Below are 17,608 nucleotides of genomic sequence, written 5' to 3' on the forward strand. Positions count from 1 at the left end.
TATGATATTGTCTAAACTACAAGGCTCCTGTTGACTGAACTTCAATACCTATCAGATCTGTATTGAAATACAATTCTAATCATTGAATAGAGGAGGGTTTCTAGTATTTTTTCAGTTAGTTTCCTAGTTAGTCGATCCTTTGGAAAAATAAAACGGATTTCGTTAAGCACAACTTTAGGAAAATCAACTATAAAACTGATGAAATATTCACTCGTTAAATCTCGCTAGGATTAGGAGTGACTCATATTCTTGAGTCACTTTGTTCTATGTGTGGCAGTTATGGATATTACAAATCTTCCAGCTATTGTAAAGAGGCCGTTGCCAAAAGATTTTTTAAAAATATTAGGTCTAAGAGTTGTAATATATCTATATGTAATATATCTATATATCTATATAGATATATAGATATATATCTATATAGATTCGAAATCCATGTCTCGCTCCCTAAAATGAGTAAAACAAAATCAAATTAAACATAACCGTAATTAGTAGTTACGTTGATTTGATTGCATATGTTGATTGGATATGTTCATCTTTTTTTGACTGACTGAAACCGAGAAAATAGATAACAAGTTAATTTAATGGAGCACACAACATGTTTCGTCAAAAATGACTTCTTCAGGCTGGTAACACTTAAAGTAAATTAAAAAACAAAACAAAATACTGTGCTATTATAATAACAGACTTGTGAACTGAAGTTAGGTTTCAAATATTGTGTTATTCCTAAAGAACTGCACTTCAAATTAAAAAAAAAAAAAAAAAAACCAAAAACTCCAGTGTAGATATTAAGTAAGAATGTATAAATACATGTTAAGGTTTTACATACGTTTCAAGGAAACCCATGTCTCGTTCCCTAAAATGAGTAAAACAAAATCAAATTAAGCATAACTGTAATCAATAACAATACAAAAAAAGGGAAAAAATATATAACAAATTCAAAGCTAACTTGGTAATATCTTAGTATTTAGTACTTACAATTCTGAGTTATCCGTCATTCGTAAATAATGTTTGGACAACTTGATTGCCACTATTAATGCCGGAAGAAATACGACCAACCACCAGCCTAGGCCAAACCAGAAGCCGTTCTGAAATCAAAGTACCGATGAGGAATGTAAGAATCAAATATTTAACAATAATAAATTTGAATATGGATTCTAGTATTGTTTAAAGTATTTTAGGTGTATGTGTATATTACTATGCTTGGAAGTAACATTACATACAAAGAGATGGTAACTCCGTAGATATTATTTGAAAACTGTACTTTGTTAAGACGTTTAGTGTGGGCAAGAGAGCATGGTTGGGATGATTATTGTAGAGGCTAATCGCGATTCTATTTGTAGAATCGTATTTGATATGTTATATTAAACTAAGCACCCTTCTTAAATCCGTACCTTGTGGCAAATTCTCCAGAATTTTCCACAAGTCATTCACGTTTTAGAATTCATAGAAGACCAAGTCAATCAGGAATTTGATTTGGTCAAATTCATGGTTGACTTGGTCTTCTATGAATTCTAAGGCGTCAATCATATAGATTTTTCAAGCAGCTACCAGCAGTATATTCTAAGTGCAATTCGCAGACAGCGATGGTAATCGGCCTCTGTCATGTATGCAGAAGTATAATTTACATAAACAGGTTTACTACAGTAATTTATTTCATATTTTTTAAAAAAACACTGACAATTCTGAAATAAATATCAAATTTGTTCTTCTTCCTCCTCATCATCATTCCCAAATTCCCCACAAGTATACATGATATTATGATAGTACTACATGAAAAACTTACATAATTACTAACTTCAGATCAAACATTTTCTTCCAAATTAATCTGTTTTCTGTCAAGACTCCAATTTTATCAGATCTTATACTTCTCTCTTCTAAGGTACTTTTTACTCTATCAATACACCTAGTTCTTGATCTTCTTCTTATGGGTCTTTTTCCTGCCATCTTAGCATCAAACACCTATTTTGCTAATCTTTCCTCTTCCATTCTGTTTAAGTGACTATACCAGTTGAGATTAGCTCTACTAATACCTGCCTGAATGCTAATAATGTCAAGTTCTTTCATAATATCCTCAATTTTAATGTGATACTGCCATTGATGCAATCTGTTCACTCCACTAATCTTTTTCAGAACTCTGGTCAGAGGTCTCCATAGTCTTTGATCAATGGTTTATTTTAACCCACCGCTCGGATATCCATATATTGTTATTTCTGTAATAATATTGAATCGGAAACTAATTATGTTGATCATGAGAAAATAAGATAATTACATTGTACTAGGTCCCTCACTGAGGGATTTCTATCTATCAAAATTCTATACAAATAAGAAAAACAGTCCAATTTATGTTAATTAAAGTGATTATAAACTGTTTTTACTTACAAGAGGCTGGGTAATATGTTCACAAAGAATCCTTTTCGTCACAACATACGTGCTGTGCAACGGCTTACATTTTCCAACTGTTTTCACCTGTAACATAACATAACATACAAAAGGAATTTTTCTTAAAAAAAACAATAACAAACACATATGCTGAACTTACGATACACGCACACACGTATGTGTGAAGTTTTTCTTTTCTATTTCATTCCATTTGACTTTTTTTAATGCGTTAAAAAAAAAAATATATATATATATATAAATTAAATTTTGTATTCATAAATTACATATATCAATAAACACAAAGATTGACATAAACAATTTTAAAATTTAACAAACATTTATAGACATGAACTACAGCGCAGCGCTTCATCACTCATCAGTTCTCAGAAATTAATAAGTATCAGTGTTGCCAACTTAGCGACTAGATCTAGCGACTTTTGGGTTCTCACGGCTACACCCAATCCCCCCCCCCCAAAAAAAATTCCCGTATCCTAACGGGTACGCATACCACACGTTGAGCACCCCTGATTTAAACAATCCCGTTCTCTGATTCATTTCAATACATTTCAAAAATTTGGAAGTATTAATTTTATCAATTTTTGATTTATTGCTTTTGTATTTGACATTGTCATTATTGTTGATAATATAATTTTTTTTTCTCCTTAAGATATAAAATGTTGTCTTCAAATAAAATATTTTTACATTATTCTCTTTCTATAATTGAATATTTCTACATACATACATTTCTTTTCTTTGAATTCAGATGATTCTTTGTGTGTCACATCAAACAGCCTAGATCATTCTCTTAACATGGATTATCTATCGCTTGTGGGCCATATAACAAATTTGATTTTCATTTTATAAATCTTAATTTGGTGTGTTTTACATTCTTATTCTTTTATATTCATTTTTTAAAATTATTCTTATATTGTCAGTTTTTATTAAATGCTATTTTTTAAATTTTTAATATATTTTAATAGTATTTCAATATTCTTAAAAATTATTAAATTTCTAAATTGTAGCTTACCTTTGCTTTGAAAGCTTTTCCAATATGAACTTTGAACTTTTCCACTATGGAATTTCGATAATCACCCGCTGTCTAGAAAAAAAAACAATATTAAAAAAATAAAATATATTAAACAAGGAGGTAGTCGTGGGAAAATCTTGATTAGCCTTTATGTGATCTGATTTAATTCTGGTATAAGCTACACAAAAATAATTTATTACTTAACTTTCCAAATTTTCTTTTAAAATTTTTTTAAAAAAAGTTTGGCTTACCTCATTAATATATTTCTTAAGTACGGAAAGAACTTTATCCAAAGTGTTCTTCAAAAATTGCATGCCATTCTTCACATGATGGAAAGAAAACACTCAAGTTAGTTTCTTTGGTGTAATAATATAAAGTCTATTTCTTTAACTGTGCGACAGAATACAGTTAATTTTTCTAAATGGCGTAATGAACATATTATACAGTGAAGTGTGCTCCGCGTGAATGAAGATATGCGGACAACGTTATTGAATAGTGTGAAGACAGCAATATAATCAGTGAAAATAACATAATTGCAGTATGCTAGAACTCAAGTAATTAAAAATAAAAAACTAGGATGCTTATAAATTAATAATTCATTGTTGGGCACTAAATTAAAAGTGAAACTTCCGAATAATAATAAAAATAGGAATTGCATTAAGGAAAAATACGCACTTTGAGGGAACTCTTACATCTATTCATTCAGATTTTCAGTTGATATACAGGGTGTTCGGGATAAATTTGACATATTTATAATTAATTATATTTTTCCGTAAGTTACATGTATTAACACACACTTCTCTTCATTTAAAAGTTTGGACCCTTCTTCATTCATATACAAGATGTCAGAAAGGATGGATAGCTGGAACCCACCTGAATCATGGAAGAGAATAACTTGTATCATGATGATTTGTGCCCGCCATCAAAATAAGGATATTACGACTGCTGCCCAATGCTCCCTGAATACAGTAAAAACAATCAGGCATGAACTAGAGACTTGCAATGGTGACTACGAGGATGTAGCAAGAAGAAAGATCCCTAGCAGACGATCTGATTGCGTTCGTACAGCAGAATTCCTCGCAAATCTGCAGGAACAGGTGTTGAAGAACCCTGGCATTGGAATTCGGGCTTTGTTCGTGGAGTTGCTAACTGTAGTCAAGCCCTGGATAACAAGGGTAGCCAATGGTAGGCCGTATGTATGGCAGCAGGATTCGGCCCCTTGCCACACCTCTGGGAAAAGTCAAAAATGGTTGTCTGAAAATTTCTACGACTTCACCAGTCCAAATGTTTGGCCTCCAAACTCCCCAGACCTTAACCCCATGGATTATTTTGTATGGGGCGCAGTTGAAAAAGACACCAATCGCACTTCCAGTAATACAAAAGCCCAGTTAATGGATAAAATTAAAACAGTTTTTGCGGCCCTTCCCAGGGAGACTGTAGCATCAGCTTGTTCGAGGTTCCGAAGCAGAATTGAAGCTGTGATCGATGCTAATGGTGGTTATTTTGAGTAAATCTTGTTGATAGTATTGTAATTAACTCTGCCTGTAATGTTTTTTTGTCAATTCATTAAATTTAATAGATACAAAGAAGATTTTCTTTTTCCTTACGAAACTGTCAAATTTATCCCGAACACCCTGTACGAGATGGCAGTAGGGAAGTAATGCTTCATATTTTGTTTTTCCACCATTGCGAGTGCGATACAGAGAATTAAATATCACGGAATGGACAGGAGATGTGATTTCTTATTCTATCACCGTGCTTAAAGAGTTCAAAATGACAGCTCTGAGTGATGCACGTATGGAAACAAGAGAGAGAGAGAGAGAGAGAGAGAGAGAGAGAGAGAGAAGGTGATTAAATTCTTCACCGCAGAAGAAGTGAATCCGATGCTAATTCATAACCATCTAAAAATATGCGGGAAGAAGAAACTTTTCAAGTGAGAATAGTTAAATTCCGGGTTAATCTTCTTGCTTGTGGATATTTGGATAAAACGCACAGATCAATTTATTTAGAATGGTACATGAAAGCTTTACAAAGATTAAAGAAACATATTCATGGAGTTCGTCTCACTAGAAACATGAATTAGGTCTTCCTTCTTCAGAATAATGTCCAATCTCACACCTATTAGCTCACAAGGGATGCCTGAAACATTTGCCTAAAGTGATCTTCCTCATCCCCCTTATAGCCCGAATCTGACATCTGCTGGTTACAACTTACTTCGCTTTCAAGGTGAATCTTTAAACCATTCCATTTTGCAGACTACAAGGAACTAATGCATGCTATTCTGAAGAGTAAACGCTGTTAATGGATCGGAATACAACTTCTCGCTCAGAGATAGCAAAAGCGTATAAAGAATCCTGGAAACTGCTCACAGATTGAAAGCTCCTAAAACATGGAGAATTCATCTATGTAAAAGCCATTGTTAAATAAATTATATTCTCTGATGAAAAAATAATAATACGCATTAATTTCCTACCTTCCCTCGTATATACGCAAAACATACTTTGATGTATGTGTGCGATAGAATACAGTTAATTTTTCTAAATGGTGTAATGGACATACTGTAGAGTGAAGTATGTTCTGCGTGAATGAAGACATGCGGACAATGTTATCGAATAGTGCGGAGACAGCAATACAAGTTCAGTGAATATAACATAATCGCAGTTTGCTAGAACTCAAGCAATTAAAAATACAAAACTACGGATGTTTAGTACTTAGGGTACTAAATTAAAAGTGAAGCTTCCAAATAATAATAAGAATTGCATTAAGTGAACAAAATATGCACTTTGAGGAAACTCTTACGTCTATTCATTGAGTTTTTCAGTTAATATACCAGATGGCAATACGAAAATAATGTTTCCCGTTTTGTTTTTCTTTCATTTCGAGGGCGGTGATATTTCCATTCAGTTATATTTACAGAGATGTAAATATCACTGAATGGACAGGAGTACTGATTTCTTATTCTATCACACCGTATGTAAGGAGTTCAAAATGACAGCTGTGAGTGATGCACATACGAAAACAAGAGAGAGAGAGAGAGAGAGAGAGAGAGAGAGAGAGAGAGAGAGAGAGAGAGAGTTGATTGAATTCTTAAATGCAGAAATGAATCAGATGCTAGTTCATACTCATCTGTAGAATTTGTATGGAGATGAAACTTTTGAAATTTTATGTTAGCTGCCTTCCTTGTGGATTTTTGTATAAAATCACACGAGATCAATTTAGTTGGAATGGTACATGGAAACTTTTACAGAAATTAAAGAAACACATTCGTGTAGTTCATCTCACAGAAACATGAATAAAGTCTTTATTCTTCAGGATAACATCCAATTTCACACCTGTTAGCTCACAAGGGATGCCACTGAAATATTTGCCTAAAGTGATCTTCATCATACCGCCTATAGCACGGATATGACATTCACTGATTACAACTTGTTTCGCTTTCAAGGTGAACCTTTAAACCAATCCGTTTTTCAGACGACAAGGAACTTAAATAACCATGCTCTTCTGAAGAGTTCTAGTGTTGGAGTAAACACTGTTAATGGGTCGGAATACAGTGTCTCGCTCGGAGATCACAAAAGTGTACAAAGAATCTTGGAAACTACTCACAAATTAAAAGCTCGCGAAAGACAGAGAATTAATGTATGTAAAATACATTGCTAAATGAATTATATTCTCTGAGGGAAAATGTAATACCTATTACTTTCGTATCGTCCCTCGTATATATACGCGAAACACACTTCGATGTATGAGTGTGTTAAAAAATTCATATTTTTTCCTTTCCCAGATCCTAGAGGAAAATATTAATTACTCAGAAGAAATGAGAATTATATTAAAATAAAACGAGCAGTGAACACAAATAGAAATAATAATAGGACTCTTCCTCTGATAGATTTTAGGCCAAGAGGCCTGTTCCGGTCGTAAGCCATTGCTCTATCTCTTGATCTTCCGATATTTTTCTCCATTTATTTTATGTGTACAGTATTTTTGGCAGTACAGTCTGTTATTGTCCGTTCCATTTAAATGTTGTCAGCTGAAAAAAAAAGTCGCCAAATCTTAATATTTCTTACAGTAATATCATAAGCTTTCTAGTTCTGGTCGCTCCGCAAGATTTAAACTAATAAAGCATTTAAAATAAAACTAATAAAAATTTAAAGTATCATCGAGTGCAATTTCAGTTTATAGACAAGAAACTATAATAGATTAATTTAAATGTTATTTTACTTATGAAGTATTTAAGAATAATCTTTCTTACAATGTCAGAAAACATTACTATAAAATAATGAAAAGTTTATGTACCTTTAGTGTTTCTATGACTTCGGTTGAAGCTGCAAGTTTGCCTTTTGATTGGAGCTATAAAAATTAAACAAAGTTAAGTGCATGCATTTTCACCTTTGAAATTTAAATTAATTTTATATAAAAATAATGCTATTTATAATTGCGTTTTGTGTATTTGAAATTAATTTTCTTATTATATTCACTTCTTAAGTTCCCATAGTATAATAAATAGCAGTGAATGACTAGGTTCAGATAATAAGGATACAACCTTATTATCTGAACCTATTACACGCCAATGAGTCTATACGGCATAACTGAGAACAAAGAGGATGCGAAGCAGCTTATAAAAATTACACTATAATTTTATTTCAGATGAGTTACCTTAGAAACCAAGATGACATTATCTTTTTATTGTTCATTTATTTTCAAAGTGAGACTATTTAAAACAAAACTATTCTGTATGTTGGTAGGCATTTAACGATACAGAAGGATTCGGCATAACTGAAAACGAAGTGTATGAGTGTATATTCACAAACATGTAAAAACATGCTTAGAAGAGAAGTGAGGAATGATGATGAAAAGATGGATGAGAAGTGGAGTCTTGAAAGGATGGAGATGCTTTTTTTATGTGTTTTTGACCTAAACCATATGTTGTATGCCTATTTTTTTACAACAATTTGAAATATTTTGAGTGTAATGATAATCACGGTGAAGTTACTGGGTTAGTGAAGGATTGCAGCTGAAAAAAACGTGAACGAGTTTGTGAGCCTAGCTACCGAAGGTACTGTCTTGTGTTGTTTGCTATCCACCCAAAAAGTTCGAATAAAAAAAAAGTGATTATGTCTGAAATTTTTACCATTTATCACGCTTCTCATTTGCATCATTCATGTTATGAGGCTAATTAGTAAATGGGATTCACTTCGTACTGGAGTTTTCCCTTTCATTAAAAAATAAAAGTAATTTTAAGTTCAAAATATTGTTTTCAGCACTTTTTAATCTTTTCCTAGGTGAACTTATAAGTTCATTCCAAACTCTCGTACATTTAGTACTTTGAGTAAGTTAAGAGTTTAATGAACCGAAAACCCTTCAAGGCTAAATATTAACCACTGGCGTTTTCAAATAATTCAGACCTCTAATTAGCAGTCTTATACGTGACGATGAAAATCATTATTACGTCAAACCTTCCATAAATATTCAGTCTACTGTCTGGCTAAAATCCTTGGTCTGTTGGTTAGACAGAGAATACGTTTGTCCACTGGAGCATGCAGGTTGGATAGGTCACGTATAAATAAAGAAAACTATTGCTTAGAATGCTGCATAAAGACAGAGACATTATCAAACTCCGCTACTGACAAACTAATAGCTATAAAGTGTGAGAACAGATATTGCAGTAAGAGAATATGTAGCACGATGTATCCTTGTACTCTAGAATTTGGTGCAGTTGTATGTTTGATTGTACTATATGACCAAAGTGTCCTTATACCGTATGATAGCTTTGATATCGGTTCTAATTCCGTTATGCGGCGATGTTATGCCAATCTCATAACATTTTCTTTAATGCTAATTTTGTCAATAGGTTTTGGGCATCGATAAATGTTCATTGCCTGGTGTGAGATCACAACCACGCTTATTGGACAACCGAAGTTATTCTTCGGTTAGAGTTCCATATTTGATCATTACAGCAAGAGGTTGGATATTTAAACCTTAGCCTTCCCCTGGAAAATTATCAGACATGAATAAAATGTAATCAAAATAATGAATAAATAAATATATAATGAAATTTCAATCACCACAGCACAGAACACTTTTAAGTTATAAACGTGGCGTTAAAACAGTTATTTGAATTTAGATGAGAATATTTACCAGTATAGAGTGATTGACTGCCTTCACTCCTTCATCTATCCTATCTTCGATGCTTTCGAAGTCTTCTTCCTTCAAGGCATCGAGTAACACATCTCTAATTTTTGTTAGATTTTGAAACGTTTCATCGCTTTCAAGCTGTAAAGAGAATATATTAATTGAATATATATATACTGCTTACTCATTAATAGGAAAACATAATTTTACTAACGAAACATAGAATGATCGATTAATTATATATCCGTATATATATGTTAAAGATACCAAGCTATTTTAAACATGGTTTTACTCTATTTCCCATGTAAGCAAACAGACAAACAAGTCAAGTTTGCGCCTGCACGTATTGCAAGTCTAGCTGACCCTCAAAGTAGTGCAAGGTCAAGGCAACTCATGGTAAAGGTAGAATAAGTTCTGATTACTATTCTTAATATTTACCCTTAATGCACAGCCCTTCTCCTTGAGGAGATGTATGATGCTATGTATTAAAGGCAAAGGGCCACTACCCAGACCGGTTTCGACCTTTATTGAGGTCGCATCAGCGGGTAGTGCAAGGTCAAGGCAACTCATGGTAAAGGTAGAATAAGTTCTGATTACTATTCTTAATATTTACCCTTAATGCACAGCCCTTCTCCTTGAGGAGATGTATGATGCTATGTACTAAAGGCAAGGGGCCACTACCCAGACCGGTTTCGACCTTTATTGAGGTCGCATCAGCGGGAGCCAGGCTAGAAATACCAAGAATTTAGTAATACAGAGCTTATAAGTATTTTACCATGGGTAGTAGCCCCTTGCCTTTAATACATAGCATTATACATCTCCTCAAGGAGATGGGCTGTGCATTAAGGATAAATATTAAGAATAGTGATCAGAGCTTATTCTACCTTTATCATGAGTTGCCTTGACCTTGCACTACTTTGAGGGTCAGCTAGACTTGCAATACGTGCAGGCGCAAACTTGACTTGACTTGTATATATATATATATATATATATATATATATATATATATATATATATATATATATATATATATATATATATATATATATATATATATACAGTATGATAAATAAATAAATATAAAATTAATAAAAATAGGAAAATATTTAGTGTATCTACAGCACAAATGCACTATGAGTGTTATAAGTTTACAAAACATATTTAATGGTGTCAGAGACTCATTGGCAAATTAGTAGAAAAAAAGCCTTTTAACATGGTAGTAAACACGTGTCCAAACCAATTTCTCGACTAGTTGATATCTTGATTCTGAATTTTTAACGAATAAAAATGTTAATTCACAAAATATCTAAGGAACTCTGCATGTTCAATCTTTTGACAATATAAGACGAGAATTCTCTGCTTGCAGTGAAGAAGAAAGGAGAATGAATTTTGTATTTATATCAAATAATTGACACCTGGGAGAATCCAACATGTCTTTCATCAGTTACCTAATCTTAAAATGTTCAGTTAAAGAAACTTTTACGCTTTAAATTTTATATGAATCAAATAATTTCGTTGTTTGGAAGTAATGTTTCGTCAAGCATAATTTTTATTTATCTTTCTAGCAATTTTATTAAGTATTGATATAATTATTTAACAAACAGATAAAATATAGCGTATTTATCTTCTGTAATGATTGTCAGAATGTGGATAATATGCACATGCGTAATTTTCCTTTAAAAAAATAAGCGAAGTGATGTAGTAACAAAAAATACATTTATTGGTTCCTAAGTAGTAATAAACCTTTGTTACCGTCTTCGTGATTTCCTGTAAATCTTTCAGTAAACCAGTAGAAGCATTTATAATATCAACAAATTTGCTTGGAATTTTATCGGCAGTTTTCAACACATAGTCAGTATCAAATTCGCCTATTTCATTTTCAATTAATTCCTATAAAATAATAAAAAAATATAAAAATTAGATTTTATCAATGAAACCGAATTAAGAACACAATTTATATGATTTCTTCGCTCGAATAATCATTATTAAAAAATAAATAAAATAAAAGCTTTTCATTTTAGAATGAGGACACTGAGAATAGTCTAATTATTAACTTTTATACCTTACGTGTCGAAGAGCGTGTTAAATTTACTCCGAATGCTGTAGACATTTACATTATATTGAACTTTCAAAATGAAGTATAATCGTCGATATTTTAATATAAATAATTTAATTAACACAAACTATAATGCATTGTATACAAAAATAAGAAACCTACATTTGAAAAAAGGATTAATCAAAGTTATATATTCGCCTATGTATATATTAATATATAACAAATTTGAGAAGCTTACCTCAAGATTTTCTATTCGACTCAAGTTTACTGAGAAGGCTTCAACTATCGGGCTATTATTAGAGCATTTTCTATAAAATAAAACACTGTTTAATTTAGGACGACATGAATAATATAGTTATAGTAGAAATACGACTGTTGCCCAAACGAAATGAAAGGGATTATTCTCAGTTTACATACGACGAAGTAAGAGTTCTTATATTATCTCGCGTGTTTCGACGTTGCGCTAGTAGTAGCCTTATATCATTTACCATGAAAATTAAGTAAATTAAGAAAGCAGGACCAGTTTGACGTAATTGAAACTTGTATTAAATTTTATATTTCTCCAGATGTGTGAATAGCTTCCTGCTCAGTTACAATGCGTAAAAAGGCCGAAGATGAATATCGTTGTTCATATTAAAAGTCATTACTGTTGGTTTTGAAACACCTAATTTGAAAAATGAGGTGAAGAAGTGCTTAATTATTTCTGTGAAATCATTGATTGTAAATCATGAATATTTCGATTTTCTGTTCCTAAAATTTTGTAGGATTATGCTCAGAATGCTCTTTTCACGGTCTGCAATATTTTATTGCTTGTGATAATACCCCCCCCCTCCACAAGTGTATATGTGTGTTCTGCGTCTAATCAATGTTGAGAAGAGTGCAGAATCAATTTCCTTTCAGTTACATCTTCTATAAAGTCCCCCCCCCCATTAATCTATTCTGCTTGGCATCCTCTTGTATGTTGTTGTCCTTCAACCAAAATTCCCTGACGACTCAGTTTATCCTTTCTCTCTAACAACTTTTCCACACTCTTTGTCTATTTTATTCGTTACTTCTGTAGGCCTTTTTCATTTGGCTTTTATTTGCTATTAAACTTTTGAATTTTTCTCCCATCCCTTGTATATTAGACTCTCCATTTTTTGTGTCATGTTTGTGTCCTATAAATAATGATAAAAATAAAATATGAACGAATGTTTTAGTACCTTGGATAGAAGATAATCTCATTTTCTCACTCTAGAGAGTCTCATACATGGAAATAAAAACAGTATAATATTTATATCCAAATATGCATGGAAATATTTGACTACCTGAGATATTTTACCCTTTCTGTTTTAATTATTGTTATGGTTTGTACTTGAGTCAGCTTAACTTGCGATTCGTATTCTAATGCGGAGTTATCCTAGTTACTGACCCTCCACGTAATTCACTTTAATACTACCCAACGATTTTTAGACGGATTATTTAATTCACAAAAATATAGGATTTAATGGTTTTATTTAAGTATGCAGAAGATACATGGGACATCCTAAGCTTAGCTAATTGCCTGGTTAAGAAATATGCAACTATTACAATTTCACAAGTACTAGAATTAAATTCGATTTGACAAATACTAACCTGATCACTTCACTGGGAACAATGTTTTGCAGAAGCTCATTGCCTTGAGCTGATATCAACTTTGACGCTATCTGAAAAGAAATAAAATTAACAAAGATTAAGGATATATTTTAATTTTATTTGGTCTCTAGAAAATAATTTGAGAGGAAAGTATTGAAGTTAGACAACCTCGACGTATTATCATTGAATTTTTAATAAGCCTTTAAAACAGAACCTAAACCTATACGATCCTCTTTTTAAATCATGTAACTGACATTGAGATAAGTCTCACTGGTATTTTTTAATATGTTGAAACTACAGCTGAATAATTACTGCAGTTATAGTATGCATTGCACACATTCAAGATATTATTGAGCTATACTTTCAGGTTTTATTCGGTCTATTTACTAGTGACATTTAATGACATGTAATGTAAAATCTACTTTACTTCACAAAAGCTATTTAAAGTAACAACACGTGAAAAATGGACAACTCATCATACACCACGTGTCAAGCAGACTCAGTCTCCATGTAAACATCTGGTCACTACTTCTATTTTTCAGTTTGTTCGATTCACGATTGTTCGCATATCTTTCATAAATTTCTCTCTTTGACTTAACGCCCAGCCTCACACAAACTAGAAACTATCGCTTATGATGTTTTAGAAATACTTTAAAAGCAAACGAAAAAAATGAAATATTATAAAACAAATTATAGGGTCAGTAATAATAACGCTATGTTTAACCATTAATCATACCAGGGAATATTTCAAAAAGAAAGATCTGTTGTCAAATAAATTGAGAAACCTTTTAATTAATTTTAAATTTTCTATAATTTGACATAATTATTCAATAAAATAATTACTTGGTTCACTGTAGCCATGTCGTCTTCATACAATGGAATACATACGAACAGGTGAGCAGTGCTTCCAACTGAGAATAGCGCCATCAACAGAAGCATCAAAAGGAAGCAAAGTATCAAGTATATATACGAAGCTCTGTCAAAAGAGAAATGCAATAAAATAATGTACAGTATTTGTTAACTCCAGATTATTCTTAAATATAGAGATTTATTTATTTATTTTTATAAATTGGCACAATAAATCACTTCTTTCTCTACAGATATTTATCCTTCTATATATTATTATCAAGTTTCTTGATCTATTTCCCTTTTCTTCCTTCAACATATAATCATCTAAATTACTTCTCCAAATGTTCTTCTTGCATTACGATTTTTTCCCTATATCCTCACTCTCTCCACTTTACTCCTTATCTACACATATTTAGAAATTGCAAAATAAAAGATACTGTTATCAAAAGGTATTTGCTTACTAATAAGATTAAGAAAGAAAATAAAAGAAGAAATACTTACAACATTAAAAGATTCCCACCAAAATTGGAGTAGGAGGACCTATCATCTGCGGATCTTTTCTTGTCATGGCCACATGCTCCACATATTAAACCAATGCATAATACAGTTGTTGGCAAAAGAATCAGCAAACCAAATCCTAATGCTCCCCACCATCTGTCGACAAATACAATGATGATATTCTTAAACCAACTTTCTTTCAATATATAATTATATTCTCTTATTTTATGAAAGTATATTTTGTGTTTACATATATAATCAATATGCTTCTAAATTATTTGGAGCTGCCTACAGCAAAACTATAAATCAAAAAGACACATAGAACGCCGATATTCATTGCGAAGAGTTTGAGAATTCAGCTGCTGGACGTCTTAATGTAAACATTTCACAACGGCTTGGAAGGAAACTAATATAAGCCAGAAGATATAATTTTTCCAACTATGCTGAATAGAGCTTTTGGATTCTATTCATTATTACTCTGTTCATGATCTTATATATGTGAGAGAGTAGACGGATTGGTCGATAGTTTTTATTTCTTCCTTGTTCCCTTTTTTGAATAGAAGTATTGTTTTTTAGGTTTTCCATTCCTCTGGAATCTTTCATTCTTTGAAGTACCACGTGAATCTGGCAGCCAAAGCTTTGAAAATAATTGGTCCACCTTGTTGGATTTCTTCAGCCTTAACATGATCAAGTCCTGAGACTTTACCTTTATTCATTTTCTTAAGGGCATGCTCTATTTCCTCTGGAAGTACATCTGGTATATTGCTTGGTTTTGGAATGATAGGTTCTGAAACTTGGCACTTAGTTGCACAAAGATCATTATAAAAATTCTGCACAATTTCTTCTATCCTTTTTCTATTAGTATGATCCTGTAAAGCAGATGGAATTGACTGTTTAAAATTTAAGTCTTCTCTATTTTTTTCATATCATGGTTATCATAAACCACAAAACGTTTGACCATAACATTATTTTTATTGATGGTTTTATTTCAAGATATATCATATCGACTTGATTTGAAAGATGGTGGGAAAAACTGATGGGGAGGAACTGTGGGCCTTTCGCTGGTCCTGACCACTATATTCCACTTTAAACATAATCAACAGGATGGTTGTTGGACAGTGGTTTTGTTTACAACCCACATTCTAGTTTGCTTCTCAAATATATGTTTGGTTATGATCGGGATTCTTTTCAGGTCCATCTAGTTGTTCCATATAATTTCTCTCATCATGTAGTGATAACGTATGCAACATGGTATTGAGCATCGTCATGATACTTGGGATGTGTTGTGTAAAATTGACGTACGAGTACCACAGAAAAATACTACGTTATACTGAACTGTAGCATATGACCACTGTCTCGCTATTGTAGGTGGCTTGAAAAAGTTTCATGTTAGTCTCTAGAGAAGGGTTTCCAGATTATTTAAAAATAAATAAAAATGCAAGCAAATGAATAAAAGTAAAAATGAAAAATTCTCTTATCCCAGCCAACGTACTTGGTGGGATACGAAAATTTATAGGTTTGAATCCTTTCGAGAATGGAAGAGCATAAAAAATATCCTTAAAGGATGGCTTCTTCCATCCTTTAAGGATATTCACATAAGCATCACAAATAGGCAAAAATATCTCTTGTAGCCTATTTTAAATATCCAGTAAAATTACGCGTATTAAATATTTTCTTTTTACTCTCTCTCTCTCTCTCTCTCTGTCTGCCTGTCTCTCTCACACCCACACACAGAACGCGTAGCAGTACAGGTTTACAAGGAAACCTTTCTTTGATGCCACATAAAAATGTCATTTGATTCAGCGAAGTACAAATAATAGATCTGAAGTACAAACCTTCCACGAACGTATAATTTCTTACTGTTTTACTTTCTCTTTTGATCTGTTTCAAACCAGAAAATTATCAACACACACACTCATTGTCTTAATGCAGGGATCGACAACATTTTCAGAGTCGAGGGCCACATTCAACTGTTATTTTTAATAATCGGGCCGCAGGCGTTTAATTAAGAGAAAATAGTGAGTGAAAAAATACTTAACTTATCAATTTTTATTATATCCATTTAAAAAAAACAGAAATATTTTAAGTACGAGATATGAAACAAGCACGAAAATGAAACTCATTGAAAAATTATTATCACGTAAAAACAAAGTAATATAGTTTATGCATCACGATATGTGTATCTCTATGCTTAATGTGACTTTTGTGATTGTTTTCCCTTAGCCAGATTATCTAGATCCACTTTACAACCTGAGGTGCAAATTCGAATCGAAGCATGCAAAGTTCATCAGTCAGGTCGAGAAGAAAATTTATTTTTTCTAAAACTCATGACAGAAAATGCTTATTCATAAATGTATGTGCTTCCAAATGTCCTTAAAGGATACTACCATCTTATTTGCGAAACTGATTAATCCTTCCAGCATCGATAAAATTTTTGGATATTTTCTAACGAAAATGCGTTCTTTAATGTTTCATTGTGCTGTAATTCCAAAACTTCCATCTGTAGTTGGTTTGATACGTCATCAATGTCGACATTAAAAGCATTCAAAAATAATCGCATTTCAATGCTATTTTTATGAAAATCAACAAATCTTGTTGAAACTTCCGTATATAAATCTTCAATAATACCAACAAAAGTTGTTTTCTTTTGTTTATTTTCAAGTTGCACAGATGATATCACGAAGTATAGGGATAAAATTATTTTTCATTTATTATTCATATTATAAAATGTATTATTTAAATAATTCAGCATACGGGTTACAAATCATGTGCGTATGGTCAACTTTTTATGGGCGGCCAAAAATGCATGTTGGGATCGTCGGTTGCCGAACCCTGTCCTAACGCATCCCATCCACCAACACAGACATCACATTCGTTCAGATTGTCCTAGACACATACAACATTATCTTTACTCCTCGTAGCACTCCCCATTCCTTTATTTTATTATTTTTTTCGTGTGGAAATAACTACATACCACACTAAAGTAATAAAATATTATTTAAATTTGTATTCATTATTGAAATACGTATAAAATTATTTTTCACATTGGAAAGGCT

At 32.2% G+C, this 17,608-nt stretch overlaps 1 protein-coding gene across 1 annotated transcript in view; it reads right to left on the reverse strand.

The window, feature by feature from the left end:
* The window catches only part of LOC150107237 (uncharacterized), a 74,027-nt gene that overhangs the window by 1,635 nt on the left and 54,784 nt on the right, over window positions 1-17,608 (reverse strand). The window contains exons 8-18 of the mRNA XM_090391746.1: window positions 14,049-14,181; window positions 13,206-13,276; window positions 11,830-11,899; window positions 11,288-11,425; window positions 9,542-9,676; window positions 7,700-7,753; window positions 3,658-3,726; window positions 3,407-3,478; window positions 2,380-2,466; window positions 976-1,085; window positions 827-853 (exon numbers count right to left, since the gene is read on the reverse strand). Of these exons, the coding sequence (XP_090247872.1) occupies window positions 827-853; window positions 976-1,085; window positions 2,380-2,466; window positions 3,407-3,478; window positions 3,658-3,726; window positions 7,700-7,753; window positions 9,542-9,676; window positions 11,288-11,425; window positions 11,830-11,899; window positions 13,206-13,276; window positions 14,049-14,181 (966 nt within the window). The remainder of the gene's footprint in view (window positions 1-826; window positions 854-975; window positions 1,086-2,379; window positions 2,467-3,406; window positions 3,479-3,657; window positions 3,727-7,699; window positions 7,754-9,541; window positions 9,677-11,287; window positions 11,426-11,829; window positions 11,900-13,205; window positions 13,277-14,048; window positions 14,182-17,608) is intronic.

The sequence above is a fragment of the Typopeltis vanoorti genome, chromosome 4, assembly GCF_054136105.1.
Source record: "Typopeltis vanoorti isolate ZY-2024b chromosome 4, IOZ_Tvanoo_1.0, whole genome shotgun sequence".
Classification (NCBI taxonomy): Eukaryota; Metazoa; Arthropoda; class Arachnida; order Uropygi; family Thelyphonidae; genus Typopeltis; species Typopeltis vanoorti.